Source organism: Rhinoderma darwinii, chromosome 9, assembly GCF_050947455.1.
Source record: "Rhinoderma darwinii isolate aRhiDar2 chromosome 9, aRhiDar2.hap1, whole genome shotgun sequence".
Classification (NCBI taxonomy): domain Eukaryota; kingdom Metazoa; phylum Chordata; class Amphibia; order Anura; family Rhinodermatidae; genus Rhinoderma; species Rhinoderma darwinii.
The window spans coordinates 75,554,100-75,581,331 of NC_134695.1; the positions used below are offsets into that span (position 1 = coordinate 75,554,100).

Genomic DNA, 27,232 nt, shown 5'->3' on the forward strand with positions numbered 1-27,232 from the left:
TGGGCTAGGTAAGCACTGGAAGATTTTTGTTTTGTTTAGGATTGAAATGGCAGGAAAAAGGTTTACAAGCGACCGAACTTGGTGCTTTCGGGTACGGTGTATTTTGTATATGGTTTGGTGTTTGGACAAGTTGGTGATGTGTATTGTATTATATTGTAGAAATGTTGTTAGAATAGGGATAGACTTAAGGGGGTTAATAGAGGGGTTAATAGATAGGTTGGGAGGGGGTCGGGGGGGGGGGGGGTTTGCCTGACCCAGCCCCGGACTATGCGGACATGGGAGGACATGGGGCGGGGGGCTGGGCTGGGGTGTTGGGTGTGGTGGTTGGGGCCAGCATCTGGACTATGCGGACGTGAGAGGACATGAGGCGAGATGCTGGCTGGGGTGGTGGAGTTTAGGTAAGAAGGGTAAGGTTAGGGAAAGTCAGGATGTGTATAGTGTGTTTAAAAAAAAATAAAAATAAAAAAAATATTATAAAAATAAAAAATTAGAAAAAAAAAAAAAAAATTGGGATTAGTATTATTATATTTTGGATTGTTTTTGTTATTATTATTATTATTATTATTATTATTATTTTACTTGTTAATATTATTATTATTCTATTATTTTATTTGCTATTATTATGTTGTTTTATTATTATTATTATTATGTTGTTGTTTTATTATTATTATCATCATTATTATATTGTTTCTTTAGGCCCTTGGGTGACGCGGGTCGGGGGATTTTCTGTTAGTACTTTGGATTACGTTTATATGATGTTTGTATATATTCTAGTTATTGTTTAGTTTCGGATGAAGTGTAGATGTAAGTATATAAGAGTGGGGTGTATGTGGCCGGGTCTGGTATCGTTTTCTCTTCTCATATACAGAGATGTATAGAAGAAAATTTGTTTATAAGAATTGGGTTGTGACTTTTTGGTTATATGGAATTAGTTATGTATTTGTTTTTCAGTTTATGTTTTGTAAATTTATATAAAATAAAGAGATACAGGATGTAACTCAGGATCAGTACAGGATAAGTAATGTAATGTATGTACACAGTGACTCCACCAGCAGAATAGTGAGTGCAGCTCTGGAGTATAATACAGGATGTAACTCAGGATCAGTACAGGATAAGTAATGTAATGTATGTACACAGTGACTCCACCAGCAGAATAGTGAGTGCAGCTCTGGAGTATAATACAGGATGTAACTCAGGATCAGTACAGGGTAAGTAATGTATGTATACAGTGACTCCACCAGCAGAATAGTGAGTGCAGCTCTGGAGTATAATACAGGATGTAACTCAGGATCAGTACAGGGTAAGTAATGTATGTATACAGTGACTCCACCAGCAGAATAGTGAGTGCAGCTCTGGAGTATAATTCAGGAGGTAACTCAGGATCAGTACAGGATAAGTAATGTAATGTATGTACACAGTGACTCCACCAGCAGAATAGTGAGTGCAGCTCTGGAGAATAATACAGGATGTAACTCAGGATCAGTACAGGATAAGTAATGTAATGTATGTACACAGTGACTCCACCAGCAGAATAGTGAGTGCAGCTCTGGAGTATAATACAGGATGTAACTCAGGATCAGTACAGGATATGTAATGTAATGTATGTACACAGTGACTCCACCAGCAGAATAGTGAGTGCAGCTCTGGAGTATAATACAGGATATAACTCAGGATCAGTACAGGATAAGTAATGTAATGTATGTACACAGTGACTCCACCAGCAGAATAGTGAGTGCAGCTCTGGAGTATAAACAGTAAAAGATAAAGGCTGCTCATAGGCAGCGTGTTGGCTCCGTTTTGGTGTGTCATGATAAAGGTGCATAATATAGGGGGGTGGATTGTTTGGGGGCGCACCACACCCAGCTGTTTTACTATCCATAATATAACACAGGGAACAACTTGATCGGCTCTAAAATAGAAATGTGCACATAGGAGACATTGAAGATTGTGTGCGGTTGGCGATGTTCACCACGTGCAGCGAGAGGTCATGCTGGGCTGGGTGGATGGGCACACACAGTAATCATGCAGCTTTATCTTTATGGGGGGCACATGCAGGGGGCTTCATGCATCTGACCTTTCTGCTTTCCTTTTTTCTCTTTCCTTGCGCTGCCAGATGGGCAGCTGGCAGCACCTGCCGCCTTGGTCTTTTTAGTAGATTTTGGAGGTTGAGTCTCGGCTGCCACTTGTGTGTCGTCCTGCTCGGCCTCCTGCACTGCTCGGGGGATACAGCGAGGAAACAGAGAGAAATCACGTTACACCAGAGTGACCGCCATCACTTCATCCTTGTGAGGACCACGAAAATGTACAGCCCAGAATAACATTACAGGAGAGGGGCGGCCGGCAGTGAGATTTCTATTCTACATTAGGGAATTGCTTATATGACAATTCCCTAACTTTGACTTACTCATTCCCTCTACCAGCCGGAGATATGTCTGCAACAAATCTGCTGCATGTGAATATACCCTAAAAGGATGACATTGATATTAGGAGAATATTATGGAATTGCTTTGTATGCGATTGCCCAATACACAAGTGAGGGGTCAGTCTAGAGAGACCTTCACCACATCCGCGGTTACACAGTAACGAGAGGTCAGACAAGACGGTGCATCCCGCAAATGACCGCAGAGAAATAACATTTCATTGATGTCAGTGTCCCTGAATTTCCAAAGTGTCGGAATCCCACATAAAATACAGATACAGAACTGGATACGCAGTGATCGGGGCGATGTACGGGAAAATGGCGGCCGCGTCATGTGGAGGATTCCACCGGCAGATTACACCTAATAAACAGATTAATGGATCTATAAATGATTAGCACAGCACAACTCAGAAGTGAATCATAACAATCCTCTGCCTGTACGGATCCTCGGGAGTGAGATTATGTCTTATACTCCAGTCACATCCAGAGCTGCAGTCACAATTCTGTGGTCTTTTTCTTTTAGAAAAGACTCTATTACTACGTTAGACATATGACCTGCTAAGCTCGGACTATGTAGCTGGACTTCAAGCTCCCATAATGCACTGCTGTCTGGTAAGAGGAAACCAGCAGAATTGTAACTGCAGCTCTGGATGTAACAGGAGTATGAGACATGATGTAACTCAGGATCAGTACAGATCTACAGAACAAAGAATGTACAATGTTACTTTCTATGGAGATTTCTACTATATACGGAGATGGCTGCTCCGCCTCAGAGGGTGAAATGATGGGTGGAGCGATCACTGCGCTGTTGATATTAATACTATCAGTTGTGGCAGGAATTTCTGTCCTAAAACGGAAACATTTGTCATATTTCTAATTGCAATTGTGTTTTCATCCATTTGACGGCCCCTCCTCCCCCGTCAACGTTCTTTAGGCCTCACATATGTTGCGTCTCCCCCTGAAAACTCCTCAGACCCTTATAATTCAGTGTACGGAGCTGGTGGGCACAGTGGGAGCAGAGTGGGTTCTGCTGGAGCAGGTTTTATTGCAGCAGTTGGCAGGATTCAGTTATCAGAGCATCTGTTCATATTACACAGGATGGAATGGCGGCCTGCGGTGGCGATGGCGGCGGAGAATCAGCATTTTCTGGGTTTTTTTTTAAGGCCTATTCTGTGTCCAGTGACTGTGAGAGCAGGAAGGAGACTGAGGACGTCCTGTAATCCCGAATATTAAAAAGTGTCAAACGCTCAAGACAAGGAAACAACTCGACAGAAGAAGATGGAAAGTCGCACGGTCGGCACCGTCCACTGCTATTCAGAGGCGGCTCTTCTGCCAAAGTTCCAGTTAGGTCCAACAGATCCCCAAACCAACCACCCCCCCCCCAAATATAAGTTTATATGATCGTCCAGTTAGATCTCTATCTGTCCTCAGACCCAGTTTAGAGCTGGTGGGGCCCCGACTATTGCTAAAATGAAGGGGCCACCAAATGTTCATTACAGCACCACTGATTCTTGTGGCAACACCCGGACATCTCCAAATTAAAACCCAAAGGGTGAAATATACAGTAGTCACCGGGGTCACAGCGTACCGACCCTGAACCGATGCATCATGTCACTTCTGGGCCAGGATCACACACACGCAGTTTTAACGCAGTTTTTAAATTAGTTTTATTTAGTCTAAGCCAGAAGTGGATCCAAAAGGAAGAAAAGGTTAAAAGAAAAAAGACTGATCGCCTGAATTTTATGACCAAACACAATTTGCCTATAAGACAACTACCCCTATTCTCCACACTGCTCACGTTTCTAGGCTCATGGTTTGTTTTTAGAATATCGGCCGTGCACCTTAAATAAAGGTTATTTTCAGTATTAGGAATTATGTGAATAGAACTCTTCAATATCTTCTGTTAGTCATGTGGAAAATAGGGGTAGTTGTCCTCTAGGCAAATTGTGTTTTGTCACTCCTGAGTTTTACTCAAAAAACTGCAACAAAACTGCGTGTGTGATCCTGGCCTAAGGTGGACAGGGATGCGTCAGTGCATGAGCTGTAATGACAAATGGCGGGACCTCGTGTCTCATCGCCCGCGCTCCCCAGAACAACCACTCCAGCAATCAGCGAGGCCACTCCCCTCCGCGCTGCCATGTACAGCCGAATGCGCCAGAATTAACCCTCGCAATCACAAATTAATTGGAGAGATGACGACAGCAGCGCGGCCTCGCAGAGGAGATGATTGTCGGTCTTCTAGAAGGAAAAATAAGAGATGACCTGGAAATCTCGGAGACGTCTCTTCTGGGAGTGACCGCCACTGATGGCCGCCAAAATGCTGCCTATGCGGATTGTCACACAACTTTCCACATGCCCTGAATGGAATACACTTCTATTATCTTGCTCTCATCTACTGACCTGTCTGAAGGTCCTTTTACTCGTGAAGACAAGTTTATAAAAACGAGCGCCGATAGACATTACGTTTTGTAACACATACGTTTTTTTGTGAATTCGATCACGTCGGAGAAAGCTTGATGTTCCTTCTTTCTTACTGATCGTGTAATCGCTACTCGTGTTTACACTGCACAATGATTGAGAACTTTTACTCAATGTTATGATATTTTACACAATAATCGCCCCATGTGAAGGGCCCTTAAGTGTCAGTCTTCACTGCAGTTATTGCATTCTGTTTATCGACAAGGAATATATACTGGATGAACGGAGCGTAAATCCCCCACAGAACTGACGCAGAGCAAAAAAGACGTGACTAGAACTGGCAAGATCAAAAGTAAACCATGAGATTCTCACCGTAAACAATGTTGCAGATATTAGTAAATAAGTCTCATTGTTTTGGTAAATATTTTATTTCAGTTCCTGTTTGTATCTATGGCATTAAATGGACTTAAAGGGCCGGTGTCTCGTCTTCTGTAAATAACGCATCAACACTGTAGAATGAAAAGTTCGGACACATTGTAATAGACTTTGTATCTCAATTCCTTACCATATCTCTGTTCACTGTCAGTGACTGGGAACATTGTTTACATTCAGAGGCTAAAAACTGTTCTGATCTACTTCTGCTCATAGCTGAGAGTTTGTTACAATTGTATCCAGTCTAGACAATCCTCTGTGACCTAAACATTGTAGCAGCAAAAATCTCTCTCCTGTCCTGAAAGCCTGTTACAATGTATCACTGTATGGTGGTATTATTAGAGCATTGTGTGGTGGTATTATTAGAGCAGTGTGTGGTGGTATTATGTGAGCACTGTATGGTGGTATTATGTGAGCACTGTATGGTGGTATTATGGGAGCAGTGTATGGTGGTATTATGTGAGCACTGTATGGTGGTATTATGTGAGCAGTGTATGGTGGTATTATGTGAGCACTGTATGGTGGTATTATGTGAGCATTGTATGGTGGTATTATGTGAGCAGTGTATGGTGGTATTATGTGAGCAGTGTATGGTGGTATTATGTGAGCAGCGTATGGTGGTATTATGTGAGCAGCGTATGGTGGTATTATGTGAGCAGTGTATGGGGGTATTATGTGAGCAGTGTATGGTGGTATTATGTGAGCAGTGTATGGTGGTATTATGTGAGCAGTGTATGGTGGTATTATGTGAGCAGTGTATGGTGGTATTATGTGAGCAGTGTATGGTGGTATTATGTGAGCAGTGAAGAAGCAGCATGACCTGATGAAGATGCCGGTACGGTATTGAAACGCGTAGTCATACTATCAATAAATTCCATTCATTCTTATACTCTTCCGTACATTATTATCAACAATCCGAACCTTCAAAGCATTTTGGTTCCATTGAAGTGCAGCAGCGCCCGCGGTGACTCCTTTTCCTGCTAACCCAGCACATGGTGGTATTATGTGAGCAGTGTATGGTGGTATTATGTGAGCAGTGTATGGTGGTATTATGTGAGCGGTGTATGGTGGTATTGTGTGAGCGGTGTATGGTGGTATTATGTGAGCATTGTATGGTGGTATTATTAGAGCAGTGTATGGTGGTATTATGTGAGCAGTGTATGGTGGTATTATTAGAGCATTGTATGGTGGTATTATGTGAGCACTGTATGGTGGTATTATGTGAGCAGTATATGGTGGTATTATTTGAGCAGTGTATGGTGGTATTATGTGAGCAGTGTATGGTGGTATTATGTGAGCAGTGTATGGTGGTATTATGTGAGCGGTGTATGGTGGTATTGTGTGAGCGGTGTATGGTGGTATTATGTGAGCATTGTATGGTGGTATTATTAGAGCAGTGTATGGTGGTATTATGTGAGCAGTGTATGGTGGTATTATTAGAGCATTGTATGGTGGTATTATGTGAGCACTGTATGGTGGTATTATGTGAGCAGTATATGGTGGTATTATTTGAGCAGTGTATGGTGGTATTATGTGAGCAGTGTATGGTGGTATTATTAGAGCATTGTATGGTGGTATTATTAGAGCACTGTATGGTGGTATTATTAGAGCAGTGTATGGTGGTATTATTAGAGAATTGTATGGTGGTATTATTAGAGCACTGTATGCTGGTATTATTAGAGCACTGTATGGTGGTATTATTAGAGCAGTGTATGGTGGTATTATGTGAGCAGTGTATGGTGGTATTATTTGAGCAGTGTATGGTGGTATTATGTGAGCAGTGTATGGTGGTATTATTAGAGAATTGTATGGTGGTATTATGTGAGCAGTGTATGGTGGTATTATGTGAGCAGTGTATGGTGGTATTATTTGAGCAGTGTATGGTGGTATTATGTGAGCAGTGTATGGTGGTATTATTAGAGAATTGTATGGTGGTATTATGTGAGCAGTGTATGGTGGTATTATTAGAGCATTGTATGGTGGTATTATTAGTGCATTGTATGGTGGTATTATTAGAGCAGTGTATGGTGGTATTATTAGAGCACTGTATGGTGGTATTATTAGAGAATTGTATGGTGGTATTATGTGAGCAGTGTATGGTGGTATTATGTGAGCAGTGTATGGTGGTATTATTAGAGCATTGTATGGTGGTATTATTAGAGCACTGTATGGTGGTATTATTAGAGCAGTGTATGGTGGTATTATTAGAGAATTGTATGGTGGTATTATTAGAGCACTGTATGGTGGTATAATTAGAGCACTGTATGGTGGTATTATTAGAGCAGTGTATGGTGGTATTATGTGAGCAGTGTATGGTGGTATTATGTGAGCAGTGTATGGTGGTATGTGAGCACTGTATGGTGGTATTATGTGAGCAGCGTATGGTGGTATTATGTGAGCACTGTATGGCGGTATTATGTGAGCAGTGTATGGGGGTATTATTTGAGCAGTGTATGGTGGTATTATGTGAGCAGTGTATGGTGGTATTATTAGAGAATTTTATGGTGGTATTATGTGAGCAGTGTATGGTGGTATTATGTGAGCAGTGTATGGTGGTATTATGTGAGCAGTGTATGGTGGTATTATTTGAGCAGTGTATGGTGGTATTATGTGAGCAGTGTATGGTGGTATTATTAGAGCATTGTATGGTGGTGTTATTAGAGCAGTGTATGGTGGTATTATGTGAGCACTGTATGGTGGCATTATTAGATCATTGTATGGTGGTATTATTAGAGCAGTGTATGGTGGTATTATTAGAGCAGTGTATGGTGGTATTATTAGAGCAGTGTATGGTGGTATTATTAGAGCAGTGTATGGTGGTATTATGTGAGCAGTGTATGGGGGTATTATGTGAGCACTGTATGGTGGCATTATTAGAGCATTGTATGGTGGTATTATTAGAGCACTGTATGTTGGTATTATTAGAGCATTGTATGGTGGTATTATTAGAGCACTGTATGGTGGCATTATTAGATCATTGTATGGTGGTATTATTAGAGCAGTGTATGGTGGTATTATTAGAGCAGTGTATGGTGGTATTATTAGAGCACTGTATGTTGGTATTATTAGAGCATTGTATGGTGGTATTATTAGAGCAGTGTATGGTGGTATTATTAGAGCATTGTATGGTGGTATTATTAGAGCATTGTATGGTGGTATTATTAGAGCACTGTATGGTGGTATTATTAGAGCATTGTATGGTGGTATTATTAGAGCATTGCATGGTGGTATTATTAGAGCATTGTATGGTGGTATTATTAGAGCACTGTATGGTGGTATTATTAGAGCATTGTATGGTGGTATTATTAGAGCATTGTATGGTGGTATTATTAGAGCATTGTATGGTGGCATTATTAGAGCACTGTATGGTGGTATTATTAGATCATTGTATGGTGGTATTATGTGAGCACTGTATGGCGGTATTATGTGAGCAGTGTATGGGGGTATTATTTGAGCAGTGTATGGTGGTATTATGTGAGCAGTGTATGGTGGTATTATTAGAGAATTTTATGGTGGTATTATGTGAGCAGTGTATGGTGGTATTATGTGAGCAGTGTATGGTGGTATTATGTGAGCAGTGTATGGTGGTATTATTTGAGCAGTGTATGGTGGTATTATGTGAGCAGTGTATGGTGGTATTATTAGAGCATTGTATGGTGGTGTTATTAGAGCAGTGTATGGTGGTATTATGTGAGCACTGTATGGTGGCATTATTAGATCATTGTATGGTGGTATTATTAGAGCAGTGTATGGTGGTATTATTAGAGCAGTGTATGGTGGTATTATTAGAGCAGTGTATGGTGGTATTATTAGAGCAGTGTATGGTGGTATTATGTGAGCAGTGTATGGGGGTATTATGTGAGCACTGTATGGTGGCATTATTAGAGCATTGTATGGTGGTATTATTAGAGCACTGTATGTTGGTATTATTAGAGCATTGTATGGTGGTATTATTAGAGCAGTGTATGGTGGTATTATGTGAGCATTGTATGGTGGTATTATTAGAGCACTGTATGGTGGCATTATTAGATCATTGTATGGTGGTATTATTAGAGCAGTGTATGGTGGTATTATTAGAGCAGTGTATGGTGGTATTATTAGAGCACTGTATGTTGGTATTATTAGAGCATTGTATGGTGGTATTATTAGAGCAGTGTATGGTGGTATTATTAGAGCATTGTATGGTGGTATTATTAGAGCATTGTATGGTGGTATTATTAGAGCACTGTATGGTGGTATTATTAGAGCATTGTATGGTGGTATTATTAGAGCATTGCATGGTGGTATTATTAGAGCATTGTATGGTGGTATTATTAGAGCACTGTATGGTGGTATTATTAGAGCATTGTATGGTGGTATTATTAGAGCATTGTATGGTGGTATTATTAGAGCATTGTATGGTGGCATTATTAGAGCACTGTATGGTGGTATTATTAGATCATTGTATGGTGATATTATTAGAGCATTGTATGGTGGTATTATTAGAGAATTGCATGGTGGTATTATTAGAGCACTGTATGGTGGTATTATTAGATCATTGTATGGTGATATTATTAGAGCAGTGTATGGTGGTATTATTAGAGCATTGCATGGTGGTATTATTAGAGCATTGTATGGTGGTATTATTAGAGCAGTGTATGGTGGTATTATTAGAGCATTGTATGGTGGTATTATTAGAGCACTTGATGGTGGCATTATTAGAGCATTGTATGGTGGCATTATTAGAGCATTGTATGGTGGTATTATTAGAGCATTGTATGGTGGTATTATTAGAGCACTGTATGGTGGTATTATTAGAGCATTGTATGGTGGTATTATTAGAGCACTGTATGGTGGTATTATTAGATCATTGTATGGTGGTATTATTAGAGCATTGTATGGTGGTATTATTAGAGCATTGTATGGTGGTATTATTAGAGCATTGTATGGTGGTATTATTAGAGCAGTGTATGGTGGTATTATTAGAGCATTGTATGGTGGTATTATTAGAGCAGTGTATGGTGGTATTATTAGAGCAGTGTATGGTGGTATTATGTGAGCAGTGTATGGTGGTATTAGGTGAGCAGTGTATGGTGGTATTATGTGAGCAGTGTATGGTGGTATTATGTGAGCAGTGTATGGTGGTATTATGTGAGCACTGTATGGTGGTATTATGTGAGCAGTGTATGGTGGTATTATTAGAGCATTGTATGGTGGTATTATTAGAGCATTGTATGGTGGTATTATTAGAGCATTGTATGGTGGTATTATTAGAGCACTGTATGGTGGTATTATTAGAGCATTGTATGGTGGTATTATTAGAGCAGTGTATGGTGGTATTATTAGAGCAGTGTATGGTGGTATTATTAGAGCACTGTATGGTGGTATTATTAGAGCACTGTATGGTGGTATTATGTGAGCAGTGTATGGTGGTATTATTAGAGCGCTGTATGGTGGTATTATGTGAGCAGTGTATGGTGGTATTATTAGAGCACTGTATGGTGGTATTATTAGAGCATTGTATGTTGGTATTATTAGAGCACTGTATGGTGGTATTATGTGAGCAGTGTATGGTGGTATTATGTGAGCAGTGTATGGTGGTATTATGTGAGCAGTGTATGGTGGTATTATTAGAGAATTGTATGGTGGTATTATTAGAGCATTGTATGGTGGTATTATTAGAGCAGTGTATGGTGGTATTATTAGAGCAGTGTATGGTGGTATTATTAGAGCACTGTATGGTGGTATTATTAGAGCACTGTATGGTGGTATTATGTGAGCAGTGTATGGTGGTATTATGTGAGCAGTGTATGGTGGTATTATGTGAGCAGTGTATGGTGGTATTATTAGAGAATTGTATGGTGGTATTATTAGAGCATTGTATGGTGGTATTATGTGAGCATTGTATGGTGGTATTATGTGAGCAGTGTATGGTGGTATTATTAGAGCAGTGTATGGTGGTATTATTAGAGCACTGTATGGTGGTATTATTAGAGCACTGTGATTTTAGTATTATTTCAGCACTATTGGGGGTATTTACCTTGTATAGCACTGCTACTTAGGCACAGTACAGTATATTATTTGTGCCGTGTGTGGCGGTGGCAACATATAGCATTATTATGAAGACTATTGTATAGTTGTTATTTGGCGCTGTATGGTACTTCTAATTAGGCATCGTTAGATATGTCTATTTGTACATTTTATGACAAAACACCATTTCTGGAAGGGGGCACCAATGGGAGGTACCGCACAGAGTAAGGCCGGCCCTGACGATAGAACGTCCCCGATCCTGTATAACCAGGTAGATCTGTTATTCAGGGATCTCAGAAAATTGGTTCCAAACATGATGGCAGCCCCTTCTACAGAGCTTTGTTTCCAGCTTTTGGAGGACCCTGAATGACAAACCTGCCTAGTTATACATTGGAATATCCCTTCTTTTGTGTAATTAGTCAGATTTGCCATAAAGGAATCTGGGAAAGCTGGATGACAACCATAGTGGGAGCTGTAATAGCGGTTTACACCCAACTTTCTCAGGATCAGATATAACTATCAACAACGTATCCATCCATATTCTGATGCAGAACTGGAAATGCCGATCTTAAGTGACAGACGGATGACGCGCGGCTTAATGCCTATTTACCGTTCCAATAAGCGCGAGTCTGACGTCTACAAGATTTGCTCGTGTTCCTTAAGATGCGGATTAGTGCGCACAATCCACCTGACTGGACATCAGTGACAATGCGACAGCGTAACTCCTCATCAGCGAAGACTCAATAATTGTGCAGAAACTGGCAGAGCAAAACCCAAGGAGAAGGAAGAAAATGCGGTGTACTGATCCTGCTGGTTACTGATCCTGCCGGTTACTGATCCTGCCGATTACTGATCCTGCCAGAGACATCTAGACGGCAGATCACACAAATTCTGGCAGAATACCAGCATATTACATACCCTGACTCAGTGGGTACGAGCTTTAATTGAAGGGTAAAGATTTTCAGAGATTTAAAGGGACACTCCACCTGTAATCTTCACGTGTGCTGTGCAGGTGAATATAAGCTATTGCTTCCTGTTATCAGCTATACTTAGGGGACAACATAATGGATAATGAAATAATGGATCTCATCTACATACACGAGAGCAGATTCCTCATCATTATCGATCACTCGATGTGGGGAATGTATTAGTGTTTATGTAAGATGTGATTCTACAGCGAACATGAATATTAAAGGGCCGGAGCTCAGTCACTGGCCTCGGTAATACGTTGTATGATCTCCGGGGCTCTGCGGTAACTCACCGTGATAGATGGTGCTGCTGTTACTGTTATGGTAGGACTCCACCAACGGCGCTTGTTCCTCGGATTGTTTCATCCTGCGAGTCCGTGTCCGACCGTCAACGTTAGACTGGACCATGAGAGGCTCCTGACGCTTCTTCTTCTGCTTCTGTTCTAATAAAGCGCGCTGCCAGTGACAGGAGAATAACATCCGACATGCAGTTAATAACCTTACAGTGTAATTCATGACTGGTCCTCATAGTATTAATGCTTCAGTAGTCACAGCCCCGCCCCCTTTTACTGACATCACTGATATATAATATAATTACATTGTGATCAGACATGAGATCCGCACATCTTATATACAGTAACAGCTATTCATCTATTACTACTGACAACCAGCCTGTATATCATGTGTGAGAGGTTGTCACAGCTCCGCCCCGTTACTGACATCACTGATATATAATATAATTACATTGTGATCAGACATGAGATCCACACATCTTATATACAGTCACAGCTATTCATCTATTACTACTGACAACCAGCCTGTATATCATGTGTGAGAGGTTGTCACAGCCCCGCCCCCTGTTACTGGCATCACTGATATATAATATAATTACACTGTGATCAGACATGAGATCCACACATCTTATATACAGTAACAGCTATTCATCTATTACTACTGACAACCAGCCTGTATATCATGTGTGAGAGGTTGTCACAGCCCCGCCCCCTGTTACTGACATCACTGATATATAATATAATTACACTGTGATCAGACATGAGATCCACACATCTTATATACAGTGACAGCTATTCATCTATTACTACTGACAACCAGCCTGTATATCATGTGTGAGAGGTTGTCACAGCCCCGCCTCCTGTTACTGACATCACTGATATATAATATAATTACATTGTGATCAGACATGAGATCCACACATCTTATATACAGTAACAGCTACTCATCCATTACTACTGACAACCAGCCTGTATATCATGTGTGAGAGGTTGTCACAGCCCCACCCCCTGTTACTGACATCACTGATATATAATATAATTACATGTGATCAGACATGAGATCCACACATCTTATATACAGTAACAGCTATTCATCTATTACTACTGACAACCAGCCTGTATATCATGTGTGAGAGGTTGTCACAGCCCCGCCCCCTGTTACTGACATCACTGATATATAATATAATTACACTGTGATCAGACATGAGATCCACACATCTTATATACAGTAACAGCTATTCATCTATTACTACTGACAACCAGCCCGTATATAATGTGTGAGAGGTTGTCACAGCCCCGCCCCCTGTTACTGACATCACTGATATATAATATAATTACACTGTGATCAGACATGAGATCCACACATCTTATATACAGTAACAGCTATTCATCTATTACTACTGACAACCAGCCTGTATATCATGTGTGAGAGGTTGTCACAGCCCCGCCCCCCTGTTACTGACATCACTGATATATAATATAATTACACTGTGATCAGACATGAGATCCACACATCTTATATACAGTAACAGCTATTCATCTATTACTACTGACAACCAGCCTGTATATCATGTGTGAGAGGTTGTCACAGCTCCGCCCCCTGTTACTGACATCACTGATATATAATATAATTACATTGTCATCAGACATGAGATCCACACATCTTATATACAGTAACAGCTATTCATCTATTACTACTGACAACCAGCCTGTATATCATGTGTGAGAGGTTGTCACAGCCCCGCCCCCTGTTACTGACATCACTGATATATAATATAATTACATTGTGATCAGACATGAGATCCACACATCTTATATACAGTAACAGCTATTCATCTATTACTACTGACAACCAGCCTGTATATCATGTGTGAGAGGTTGTCACAGCTCCGCCCCCTGTTACTGACATCACTGATATATAATATAATTACATTGTGATCAGACATGAGATCCACACATCTTATATACAGTAACAGCTACTCATCTATTACTACTGACAACCAGCCTGTATATCATGTGTGAGAGGTTGTCACAGCCCCGCCCCCTGTTACTGACATCACTGATATATAATATAATTACATTGTGATCAGACATGAGATCCACACATCTTATATACAGTAACAGCTATTCATCTATTACTACTGACAACCAGCCTGTATATCATGTGTGAGAGGTTGTCACAGCTCCGCCCCCTGTTACTGACATCACTGATATATAATATAATTACATTGTGATCAGACATGAGATCCACACATCTTATATACAGTAACAGCTACTCATCTATTACTACTGACAACCAGCCTGTATATCATGTGTGAGAGGTTGTCACAGCCCCACCCCCTGTTACTGACATCACTGATATATAATATAATTACATTGTGATCAGACATGAGATCCACACATCTTATATACAGTAACAGCTATTCATCTATTACTACTGACAACCTGCCTGTATATCATGTGTGAGAGGTTGTCACAGCCCCGCCCCTTGTTACTGACATTACTGTTTTGCATTGTATTATAATAATATTATTTTATCTGTCCAGGTTCCATCTTTTGATGTTAGTTATTCATTATTACTGGAACATTCTGTGTTTGGGGCTCGTTTTTTTTTCCATGTGATCGGATTTATTAATTATTGATCAGTTATTGATAAACATTTCAACCAATATTGGATCATTTTTCAGTATTAACCAATATCGTTACATCTATTAGTAGCCAAACTCACCTGCCTATCGAGCTTCTGTTGGCGCAGACTACTGCTCTCATCATCCAAAACGCTACAAATACAAAAAAAAGGGTGAACTTTACAGTAAATATAACAGAAAAAAACATCAATTATTTATCAGTCTGCAGCCGGTGACACTTCAACTGTTATAAGAACTACAACTCTCAGCCTGCCCTGATAGTCTGCAGCTTTCATGGCATGCTGGATAGTCGCAGGTTAGGGACCACTACTCCAAATAAACACAACTCAAAGTGATCATGACCCGAAGCGCCTGTGTACAATATCCTTCACATCAATGTCATAGTAAATAGAAACATTATAATGCTCATTGTTACATTGTTGCTGATGAGGTGGTAGAGGCTACAAGCACTTGTGAATATTAATTGTATAATAGAAAAATCCCCTCACCAGAGCTTATATATTATATGTGTGTGTGTGTGTCGCTATAGACACTGAACAATCACGTTCCCTACAGCCTGAGAGCTAAAAGGGATCCGAGTTTGCAAATCCATTGCTTTAAATTAAGTCACTTGAACTGATCCTGAGTGATATTATTTCTACTCCAGTTGAACCCAGAGCTGCATTCGCAATTCTGCCGGTCTCTTTTGGGAAATACAGTGGTTACTCTCCATTCCCCTGTTAGGCCCCATGCACACGAACGTGCTTTGCGGCCGCAATTCCCCCGAAAATCCACGGGAGAATTGCAGCCCCATTCACTTCTATGGGGCCGTGCACACGACTGTAGTTTTTACGGTCCGTGCATGGCCCGGGAGCCCAGACCGCAGAAAGAACATAATGGCCGCGGCCATGTGCATTGCCCGCTATTTGCGGGCGGCTCGCGGCTGACAGTCCGCTGCCGGCCGACCCGAAAATCACGGCCGTGCACATGGCTACGGTCGTGTGCATGAGGCCTAAGACTTGTGACCTATTAGCTTAGCTTTGACTGTGTAACTGGCCTCTAATCTACCACAATGTACTGCTCTTTGGTTACAGGAAATAGGCAGAATTGTGAATGCAGCTCTGGATGGGATTGGAGCATAACTCAAGAACAGGATTTAGGGCTAATTCAGACGAACGTATAATACGTCCGTGCAACGCGCGTGATTTTCACGCGCGTCGCACGGACCTATGTTATTCAATGGGGCCATTCAGACAGTCCGTGATTTTCACGCAGCGTGTGTCCGTGAGTCCGTGTGTCCGCTGCGTGAAATGCACGACATGTCTTATATTTGGGCGTATTTCGTGCATCACACACCCCATGAAGTCAATGGGTGCGTGAAAATCACGTGCAGCACACAGAAGCACTTCCGTGTGACGCGCGTGATTCGCGCAACAGCAGTAAAAAGTATGAATGTAAACAGAAAATCACCACGTGCTACAAACATACAAACAGAGTGTCATAATGATGGCGGCTGCGCGGAAATCACACAAACACGCATCATACGGGGCTGCCACACGCAGCTGTTATGGACCTTTTGCGCGCGCAAAACGCACACGCTGGTGTAAATCCGGCCTTACAATTGTATTCCTTCAACATGATGCAGAAACGGTAAATGGTTTTCAAAAGTGGATCTACACTTTAACCGCGTTCCGCAGCGAGCTGCCCCCACTTCCTGCATTGGATTGGGGGGGGGGGGGCGCATGTGACTGGCCGGTTTGCAGACTTGATCTACAGAACTTTTGCAATGGAAGAAATGGATAAAATGCATCCTACAAATGATGTGGTGGATGGGATTGTTATCTCGCTAATGGGTAATGGATCTGGATAGGACCTGCTCACAGATCATTATGGGGGCCTCCGGCACCAGACACTGCATCATGGAGGCGCCTCCTGGTGGGAACATACGGGGCGGTGGGAGGTAATTGGGTGCTCAGCGCTCTCCTATTATTCCCCATCTTCCTAATTTAGGCTTTTATTAAATCTATGTGCAGTTAATTGTGCATTAGAGGAGGACGGGATGATATAGAAGTCATTTGTAATACGCCGTATGTCTGGGAGACGTCAGTGAGAGAAACCAGCGACCGGACCGTCAGAGACCCCATAATAAGGAGCCTCAATCTATTAACTCCTCCCGGTCACCATGTCTGATTCCACATAAATAATCCCGAGAGGAAGTACAAGTGCCGGCAACCACTACAACATAAATCCATACGTCACACACAGGGAAAAGACCTATATAAAAATAGTCCTGTTCGATCCGGTAATCCCCTCTTGCTATCTGGAAACTGTCAACAAGCTGCTGTTGACTGATCTATCATTCTTATTAGATGTCTCTAACGCTCTATTTAGTGGTTGAGTACATAATGGGACTGTCCCGCATACCAGATCTCATAGGAGGTGGAGGTTATGCTAATTTGCATAAACAATGGTGTTTCTGTTGCGCTTTAGAGCATTTCCGCGTGGAAAGGGGGCAGGGATTATAGTGTTAATAAATGTCCTATTACATAGGCCAATATGGGACATGAAAACGAGGGCCGATCAACAAGACAGTAAGTTCATCGGCACTCGTTTGCTTCTGTCACAAGGAGCTATGGATGGGGATGATCGCTCGTTACTCTGACCGCTCGTTACTCTGATCGCTCGTTACTCTGATCGCTCGTTACTCTGATCGCTCGTTACTCTGATCGCTCGTTACTCTGATCGCTCGTTACTCTGATCGCTCCTCCCCATACGTTATTATCATGTCGGCAGCGCGTCGTTGTGTACACAGGTAGATGTGCTGCGACAACCAGAATATTTTCGGCTGCTTAGCGGATACGATCAGACGATGAGCAAGCAATTGCTTGTTCATCGGCTGATCGTTGCCGTTTCATATGAACAATTATTGACCCCGTATAAAAGGGGATTGAGAATGAGGGAATTTGATATACGGATATTCTCACAATTACAGTAATTGGAATGAGAATTCACATCAAGAATAAAAATAGAGACATAACATGATCCGTCACCAGCAGCTCGCCTGCCTGTTGATGGTTTCCATACGTTTTGCACGTGCAATACAATTTCTAGTTGTTTATTTAACAATTATTATGGCAGCAAATAAATCTCCCACATTAGTTGCTACCCAGCTTTCCTAGAGTCATGAAAGGCAATGCCACACAGTTAAACCTTGATACATTTCCTGCTGCCTGACAGCGACATAACTAGACAGATGTGCCATTCAGGGGTTTTGTGAATCTGGGTGACAGCCCCTAAGAACCATTATAGCAGTCATATTATAGGTCAGCCTTCCCAGAAACAGATACAACTAGGGACTGACTGTAGACATTCCTCCCAACTTTTGAATTCGGAAAAGAGGGAAATTTTAAGCCACGCCCACTAACCACGCCCAATATCAACACATCAAATCGCGGCCAGATCCCTCTGCAAATAACGCGCGCACATTCTCACTGCGGATCTCTGGACTGTCCGGATATCACAGATATTATGGATCCGCTTATATCGTCTTTGTGTTACTTTTCCTATCTTGGGTATAACATTTGCTCATCACGGCGGCAGCAGCTGCAGGACAAACCAACAGGCTGAGAACAATGAGAGTCAAGAGGGAGACCCTGTGGTGGATGACTTTTCCATTGACAGGTAGCAGAGTTACATGATGGGGATCTTTTTTTTCCAGTTGTGAAACTCTGCTAACGGTCAATGGGAAAATCATCCACCAAAGCCCCCTTGTAGATCACTCCACACACAGCCCCCAGTACATAGCGCCAGACACAGCCCCCCTGTAGATAGCACCACACACATCCCCCCTGTAGATAGCGCCACACACAGCCCCCCTGTAGATAGCGCCACACGCAGCCCCCCTGTAGATTGCTCCACACATAGCCCCCTGTAGATAGCGCCAGATACAGCCCCCCTGTATATAGCTCCACACACAGCCCCCTGTAGATAGCTCCACACAGCCCCCCTGTAGATAGCGCCACACGCAGCCCCCCTGTACATAGCTCCACACATAGCCCCCTGTAGATAGCGCCAGATACAGCCCCCCTGTATATAGCTCCACACACAGCCCCCTGTAGATAGCTCCACACAGCCCCCCTGTAGATAGCGCCACACGCAGCCCCCCTGTACATAGCTCCACACACAGCCCCCCTGTAGATAGCGCCACACGCAGCCCCCCTGTACATAGCTCCACACACAGCCCCCTGTAGATAGCGCCAGATACAGCCCCCCTGTAGATAGCGCCACACGCAGCCCCCCTGTACATAGCTCCACACATAGCCCCCTGTAGATAGCGCCAGATACAGCCCCCCTGTAGATAGCGCCACACGCAGCCCCCCTGTACATAGCTCCACACATAGCCCCCTGTAGATAGCGCCAGATACAGCCCCCCTGTATATAGCTCCACACACAGCCCCCCTGTAGATAGCTCCACACACAGCCCCCCTGTAGATAGCGCCACACGCAGCCCCCCTGTACATAGCTCCACACATAGCCCCCTGTAGATAGCGCCAGATACAGCCCCCCTGTATATAGCTCCACACACAGCCCCCTGTAGATAGCTCCACACAGCCCCCCTGTAGATAGCGCCACACGCAGCCCCCCTGTACATAGCTCCACACATAGCCCCCTGTAGATAGCGCCAGATACAGCCCCCCTGTAGATAGCTCCACACACAGCCCCCTGTATATAGCTCCACACACATCCCCCCTGTAGATAGCTCCACACACAGCCCCCCTGTAGATAGCGCCACACGCAGCCCCCCTGTACATAGCTCCACACATAGCCCCCTGTAGATAGCGCCAGATACAGCCCCCCTGTATATAGCTCCACACACAGCCCCCTGTAGATAGCTCCACACAGCCCCCCTGTAGATAGCGCCACACGCAGCCCCCCTGTACATAGCTCCACACATAGCCCCCTGTAGATAGCGCCAGATACAGCCCCCCTGTAGATAGCTCCACACACAGCCCCCTGTAGATAGCTCCACACAGCCCCCCTGTAGATAGCGCCACACGCAGCCCCCCTGTAGAGAGCTCCACACTCTGCCCCCTGTAGATAGCTCCACACACAGCCCCCCTGTAGATAGCTCCACACACAGCCCCCCTGTAGATAGCTTTACACACAGCCCCCAGTACATAGCGCCAGACACCGCCCCCCTGTACATAGCGCCAGACACAGCCCCCCTGTACATAGCGCCAGACACAGCCCCCCTGTACATAGTGCCAGACACAGCCCCCCTGTACATAGCGCCAGACACAGCCCCCCTGTAGATAGCTACACACACAGCCCCCCTGTACATAGCGCCAGACACAGCCCCCCAGTACATAGCGCCAGACACAGCCCCCCTGTACATAGCTCCACACACAGCCCCCTGTACGTAGCTCCACACACAGCCCCCCTGTAGATAGCGCCACACGCAGCCCCCCTGTAGAGAGCTCCACACTCTGCCCCCTGTACATAGCGCCAGACACAGCCCCCCTGTAGAGAGCTCCACACACAGCCCCCAGTACATAGCGCCAGACACAGCCCCCCTGTACATAGCGCCAGACACAGCTCCCCTGTAGATAGCGCCAGACGCAGCCCCCTGTACATAGCGCCAGACACAGCCCCCCTGTACATAGCGCCAGACACAGCCCCCCTGTACATAGCTCCACACACAGCCCCCTGTAGATAGCTCCACACACAGCCCCACTGTAGATAGTGCCAGACACAGCCCCCCTGTACATAGCTCCACACACAGCCCCACTGTAGATAGTGCCAGACACAGCCCCCCTGTACATAGCTCCACACATAGACCCCTGTAGATAGCGCCAGATACAGCCCCCCTGTAGATAGCTCCACACACAGCCCCCCTGTAGATAGCTCCACACACAGCCCCCGGTAGATAGCTCCACACACAGCCCCCTGTAGATAGCTCCACACAGCCCCCCTGTAGATAGTGCCACACACAGCCCCCTGTAGATAGCTCCACACAGCCCCCCTGTAGATAGCGCCACACGCAGCCCCCCTGTAGATTGCTCCACACAGCCCCCCTGTAGATAGCGCTAGATACAGCCCCCTGTAGATAGCTCCACACACAGCCCCCCTGTAGATAGCGCTAGATACAGCCCCCCTGTAAATAGCTACACACACAGCCCCCCTGTAAATAGCTACACACACAGCCCCCTGTACATAGCGCCAGACACAGCCCCCCTGTAGATAGCTCCACACACAGCCCCCCTGTAAATAGCTACACACACAGCCCCCTGTAAATAGCTACACACACAGCCCCCTGTACATAGCGCCAGACACAGCCCCCCTGTAGATAGCTCCACACACAGCCCCCTGTAGATAGCTCCACACACAGCCCCCCTGTAAATAGCTACACACACAGCCCCCTGTACATAGCTCCACACACAGCCCCCCTGTAAATAGCTACACACACAGCCCCCTGTACATAGCGCCAGACACAGCCCCCCTGTAGATAGCTCCACACACAGCCCCCCTGTAAATAGCTCCACACAGCCCCCCTGTAGATTGCTCCACACAGCCCCCTGTAAATAGCTCCACACACAGCCCCCCTGTAAATAGCTACACACACAGTCCCCCTGTAGGTGCAACATTGCCGCCAGAGCGGAGAGTGGTAGAGGTAGCCGGTCCTACTGCTGCCACTCTCCGCTCTACTTTCGACGTCACTCGCCGTCAGGAGTCTTGCAGCGGCGTTCTCACTGGTTTCGATTACGGCCCGGGAGTGGACCAGTCCAGTCACCTGACCGGTGAGGTCAGATGACAGGTCAGGTGACTGGACTGGTCCACTCCCGGGCCGGCATAGATTGCAGCGAGAACACCGCCGCAAGACTCCTGCCTTCTTCTGATCGCTGCTGCAGTCAGCAGCGATCAGCTGTTTGGATGCAGCGCCCAGTGGGACATTTTGCAGACCGCCGGGACAGCGGTGGGAAATCGGGACTGTCTCGCCGGATCCGGGACGGTTGGGAGGTATGCTGTAGAGAATAAATAACAACTTTCATGGCGGGTGAGGGGCTTCAATGAGTGACTTCATGGCGGGTGAGGGGCTTCAGTGAGGGACTTCATGGTGGGTGAGGGGCTTCATTGCGGGTGAGGGGCTTCAGTGAGTGACTTCATGGCGGGTGAGGGGCTTCATGGCGGGTGAGGGGCTTCAGTGAGTGACTTCATGGCGGGTGAGGGGCTTCAGTGAGTGACTTCATGGCGGGTGAGGGGCTTCATGGTGGGTGAGGGGCTTCATGGCGGGTGAGGGGCTTCATGGCGGGTGAGGGGCTTCAGTGAGTGACTTCATGGCGGGTGAGGGGCTTCATGGTGGGTGAGGGGCTTCATGGCGGGTGAGGGGCTTCATGGTGGGTGAGGGGCTTCATGGCGGGTGAGGGGCTTCATGGCGGGTGAGGGGCTTCATGGTGGGTGAGGGGCTTCAACTTCAATACACGTTGAATGAACTTTTTTTTTACTCTTCTTTGGACATAAATCCTCCTTGTGCGCTGGAGATGAAACGTCTCTACCAGGAAGGAAACGCTGGACATTGTCTGCAGGAGGCGCATTACATCATGGGACCCCCTATTCATGATCCTGGCACAGACCCCGAGCCTTGTGGGGGACGCAGTTATTTCGTCTTCCTCAGCACCTGCTGCTGCACAAACGGCTTAAAGAATCTCATCCAAGTAGAAAGCCGGATCCTCAATGCTCCACATTCATCGCTAACGCTCTGGGATAGGAAGCGGCAAGGAAAGCCAAGACGTGAATGAGGGTCATTGATGCCTAGAACCACCCAGAATATAATGTATCACTCCCATCATCCTGTCCCCAGGAGCTCACAATCTATATCTCTCACACCATGTATCACTCCCATCATCCCTATACCCAGGAACTTACAGTCTAATCTCCATATCTCATATACAATGTATCACTCCCATCATCCCTGTCCCCAGTAGCTTACAATCTAATCTCCCATTCTCACGTGTCCATAGGGCTCCATTGTGAGACGGCCGCTTGCCTCGGTCAGTATACGTTTGTTTAGCATGGGGGCCTATGGCTGATGAATTCCACGGTTTACTATTCCTGACGGATTTATTACACGGACGCCATTATAGCCTCGGGGGGGGGGGGGACGACGGATACCGATGTTAGGAATCATCCCTCACCGCCTCCGTTTTTTGTATACGTCAGGAGCTTTTCGTGGTGTATATGTGAAACATAGGGAAAAATACTTGATGTGGACACCTGCACTGATACACAGTAACAAGACATTGGGCCAGGAGAGAGATTGTGCAGAACAGCCAGAGCATGCTGGGAGATTTCAGCTCTGAAGCCTGTAGAATTGTAGCACTCTTGGTGTCATTTTGCAGCGGTCTATTTCTTTTATTTTGTGTGGAGACTTTTCCAGAACTTGTGCTGCGATGTTTGGTCACTATTCGATGTGACGGTTACTGGGAACAATGATCCGGAGACTGTTTATGACTTTCAGGTGGTGAATGCGCTCAGGTCCTACCTTATATCATGGAGAGGAGGGCGCTCGTTGCGATCCACGTCTCTAGGACGTGTCCTCCTGTCTGGGAAGGTTCCTTATAGAGACTGAAGAACGTGGACTCGTTACTATAGGCCGAAATGATGTCTCTACGGTGTCCGGCTACGTTCACACGCTTAACGAAACACGGCTGGAAATACGGAGCAGTTTTGAAGAGAAAACCGCTCCTGATTTTCAGCCGTTCTTTAAGCAACTTGCATTTTTTCAGCGTTTTTTTTACGGACGTTTTTGGAGCCGTTCTTCTACGGAGTCAATGAAAAACGGCTCCAAAAACAGCTCAAGAAGTGACATGCACTGCTTTTTTACAGGGCGTTTTTATACGCACCGTTTTTACAAACAGCGCGTAAAAGAAAAAATTACCCTGTGGGAACGAAATGCTGTTTTTCCCATTGAATGGGCAGATGTTTAGAGATGTTCACCCCAGTATTTTTAGCCATTTTTTGGGGCATTTACGACCTGAAAAACAGCTGAAAATAGGTCGTGTGGACTTACCCGGACTATATAAACCTGGAGGACGCCGCGCCTTTATACGTCCAGTATTTATGTCTGCAGAACGTTAGGAAACGCTTTCCTATTGTTTTCTAGCTGTTAATATTGTGTGTGAAGGGTTAAACTTGGCTACGTAAATACATTATCATCATCAATTATTAGTATTATATCATCAGATTATGTTATTATTATTATTATTATTGTTATTCTCTGTATTGGTTTGTGTTTTTTTTTCCTATTGTGCAGAGTTCACCGCAGAGGGTCTGAGCCCCGAATGTTTTAGGACCCTGCGGCGCCCCTGCTCTATATAATAACACTTCGGCCTCGTTCACACTTGTGTATTTGGGTCAGTATTTTACTTCAGTATTTGAAAGCGAAAACTAGGAGTGGATGCAAAACACTGACGGGTACAAATCTCTCCATTATACTTTTCCCTGTTTATGTTCCACTCCTGGATTGAGTTTACAATAAAACAGTGTGAATGACGCCTTATAAAACATCCACTGGTTTCCTGCAGGCGGAAGCTCCGACTAGTGACATTACACAAGCTGTTCACCCAGAAACAAGCGATAAAGTAACGTGTGCCCCCCCCCCCTCCACATGAACTACATCCTGATGAGGGTTACATAAGAGGATGATGGGTGAAGTAGCCCGTACCCCAGGACACAAGCGGCTCGTCAGATAATTCATTATATCTAGATATCGATACTTCTCTGGTGAAATAGAAGCAGTGATGATCATTATTGGCCCATCTTTCTATTGATCCTGAATGGTAAACAAATCTCCATTGTTATAACCTTTATTTCTCCACCTACATTCCTCCGTCATAGTGCCCTGCCTCTGTGTCAGTCTTTACTGATGTTCTGTTATTCTACTCATGAACCTAAAAGCTTAGGTAGTAGACACATTATGGAGCTCTGAATTGTAAGAGCAGACACACTATGGAACCTCTACTGTAAGAGCGGTCACACTATGGAGCCTCTACTGTAAGATCAGTCACACTATGGAACCTCTACTGTAAGAGCAGTCACACTATGGAACCTCTACTGTAAGATCAGTCACACTATGGAACCTCTACTGTAAGAGCAGTCACACTATGGAGCCTCTACTGTAAGATCAGTCACACTATGGAACCTCTACTGTAAGAGCAGTCACACTATGGACCCTCTACTGTAAGAGCAGTCACACTATGGACCCTCTACTGTAAGAGCAGTCACACTATGGACCCTCTACTGTAAGAGCAGTCACACTATGGAACCTCTACTGTAAGAGCAGTCACACTATGGAACCTCTGCTGTAAGAGCAGTCACACTATGGAACCTCTACTGTAAGAGCAGTCACACTATGGAACCTCTACTGTAAGAGCAGTCACACTATGGAACCTCTACTGTAAGAGCAGTCACACTATGGACCCTCTACTGTAAGAGCAGTCACACTATGGAACCTCTACTGTAAGAGCAGTCACACTATGGAACCCTCTACTATAAGATCAGTCACACTATGGAACCCTCTACTGTAAGAGCAGTCACACTATGGAGCCTCTACTGTAAGAGCAGTCACACTATGGAACCTCTACTGTAAGATCAGTCACACTATGGACCCTCTACTGTAAGAGCAGTCACACTATGGACCCTCTACTGTAAGAGCAGTCACACTATAGAACCTCTACTGTAAGAGCAGTCACACTATGGACCCTCTACTGTAAGAGCAGTCACACTATAGAACCTCTACTGTAAGAGCAGTCACACTATGGACCCTCTACTGTAAGATCAGTCACACTATGGAGCCTCTACTGTAAGATCAGTCACACTATGGAACCTCTACTGTAAGATCAGTCACACTATGGACCCTCTACTGTAAGATCAGTCACACTATGGAGCCTCTACTGTAAGAGCAGTCACACTATGGACCCTCTACTGTAAGAGCAGTCACACTATGGAACCTCTACTGTAAGATCAGTCACACTATGGAGCCTCTACTGTAAGAGCAGTCACACTATGGAGCCTCTACTGTAAGAGCAGTCACACTATGGAGCCTCTACTGTAAGAGCAGTCACACTATGGAGCCTCTACTGTAAGATCAGTCACACTATGGAACCTCTACTGTAAGAGCAGTCACACTATGGAACCTCTACTGTAAGAGCAGTCACACTATAGAACCTCTACTGTAAGAGCAGTCACACTATGGAGCCTCTACTGTAAGAGCAGTCACACTATGGAGCCTCTACTGTAAGATCAGTCACACTATGGAACCTCTACTGTAAGAGCGGTCACACTATAGACCTTCTACTGTAAGATCAGTCACACTATGGAACCTCTACTGTAAGATCAGTCACACTATGGAGCCTCTACTGTAAGAGCAGTCACACTATGGAGCCTCTACTGTAAGAGCAGTCACACTATGGAACCTCTGCTGTAAGAGCAGTCACACTATGGAACCTCTACTGTAAGATCAGTCACACTATGGACCCTCTACTGTAAGAGCAGTCACACTATAGACCTTCTACTGTAAGATCAGTCACACTATGGAACCTCTACTGTAAGAGCAGTCACACTATGGAGCCTCTACTGTAAGAGCAGTCACACTATAGACCTTCTACTGTAAGATCAGTCACACTATGGAACCTCTACTGTAAGATCAGTCACACTATGGAGCCTCTACTGTAAGAGCAGTCACACTATGGAGCCTCTACTGTAAGAGCAGTCACACTATGGAACCTCTACTGTAAGAGCAGTCACACTATGGAACCTCTACTGTAAGAGCAGTCACACTATGGAACCTCTACTGTAAGAGCAATCACACTATGGAGCCTCTACTGTAAGATCAGTCACACTATGGACCCTCTACTGTAAGAGCAGTCACACTATGGATCCTCTACTGTAAGAGCAGTCACACTATGGAACCTCTACTGTAAGATCAGTCACACTATGGAGCCTCTACTGTAAGATCAGTCACACTATGGAGCCTCTACTGTAAGAGCAGTCACACTATGGACCCTCTAC

General features: G+C 44.6%; 1 protein-coding gene across 4 annotated transcripts in view; it reads right to left on the reverse strand.

Annotated features, from left to right (window-relative positions):
- Positions 1-27,232, reverse strand: part of TUB (TUB bipartite transcription factor) — a 97,614-nt gene that overhangs the window by 18,518 nt on the left and 51,864 nt on the right. For 3 of the 4 annotated variants that reach the window (XM_075838196.1, XM_075838200.1, XM_075838197.1), the window contains exons 2-4: positions 15,268-15,319; positions 12,540-12,702; positions 2,075-2,212 (exon numbers count right to left, since the gene is read on the reverse strand). In XM_075838196.1, coding sequence (XP_075694311.1) covers positions 2,075-2,212; positions 12,540-12,702; positions 15,268-15,319 — 353 coding nt within the window. The remainder of the gene's footprint in view (positions 1-2,074; positions 2,213-12,539; positions 12,703-15,267; positions 15,320-27,232) is intronic. The other variant, XM_075838198.1, reaches the window with a different exon arrangement.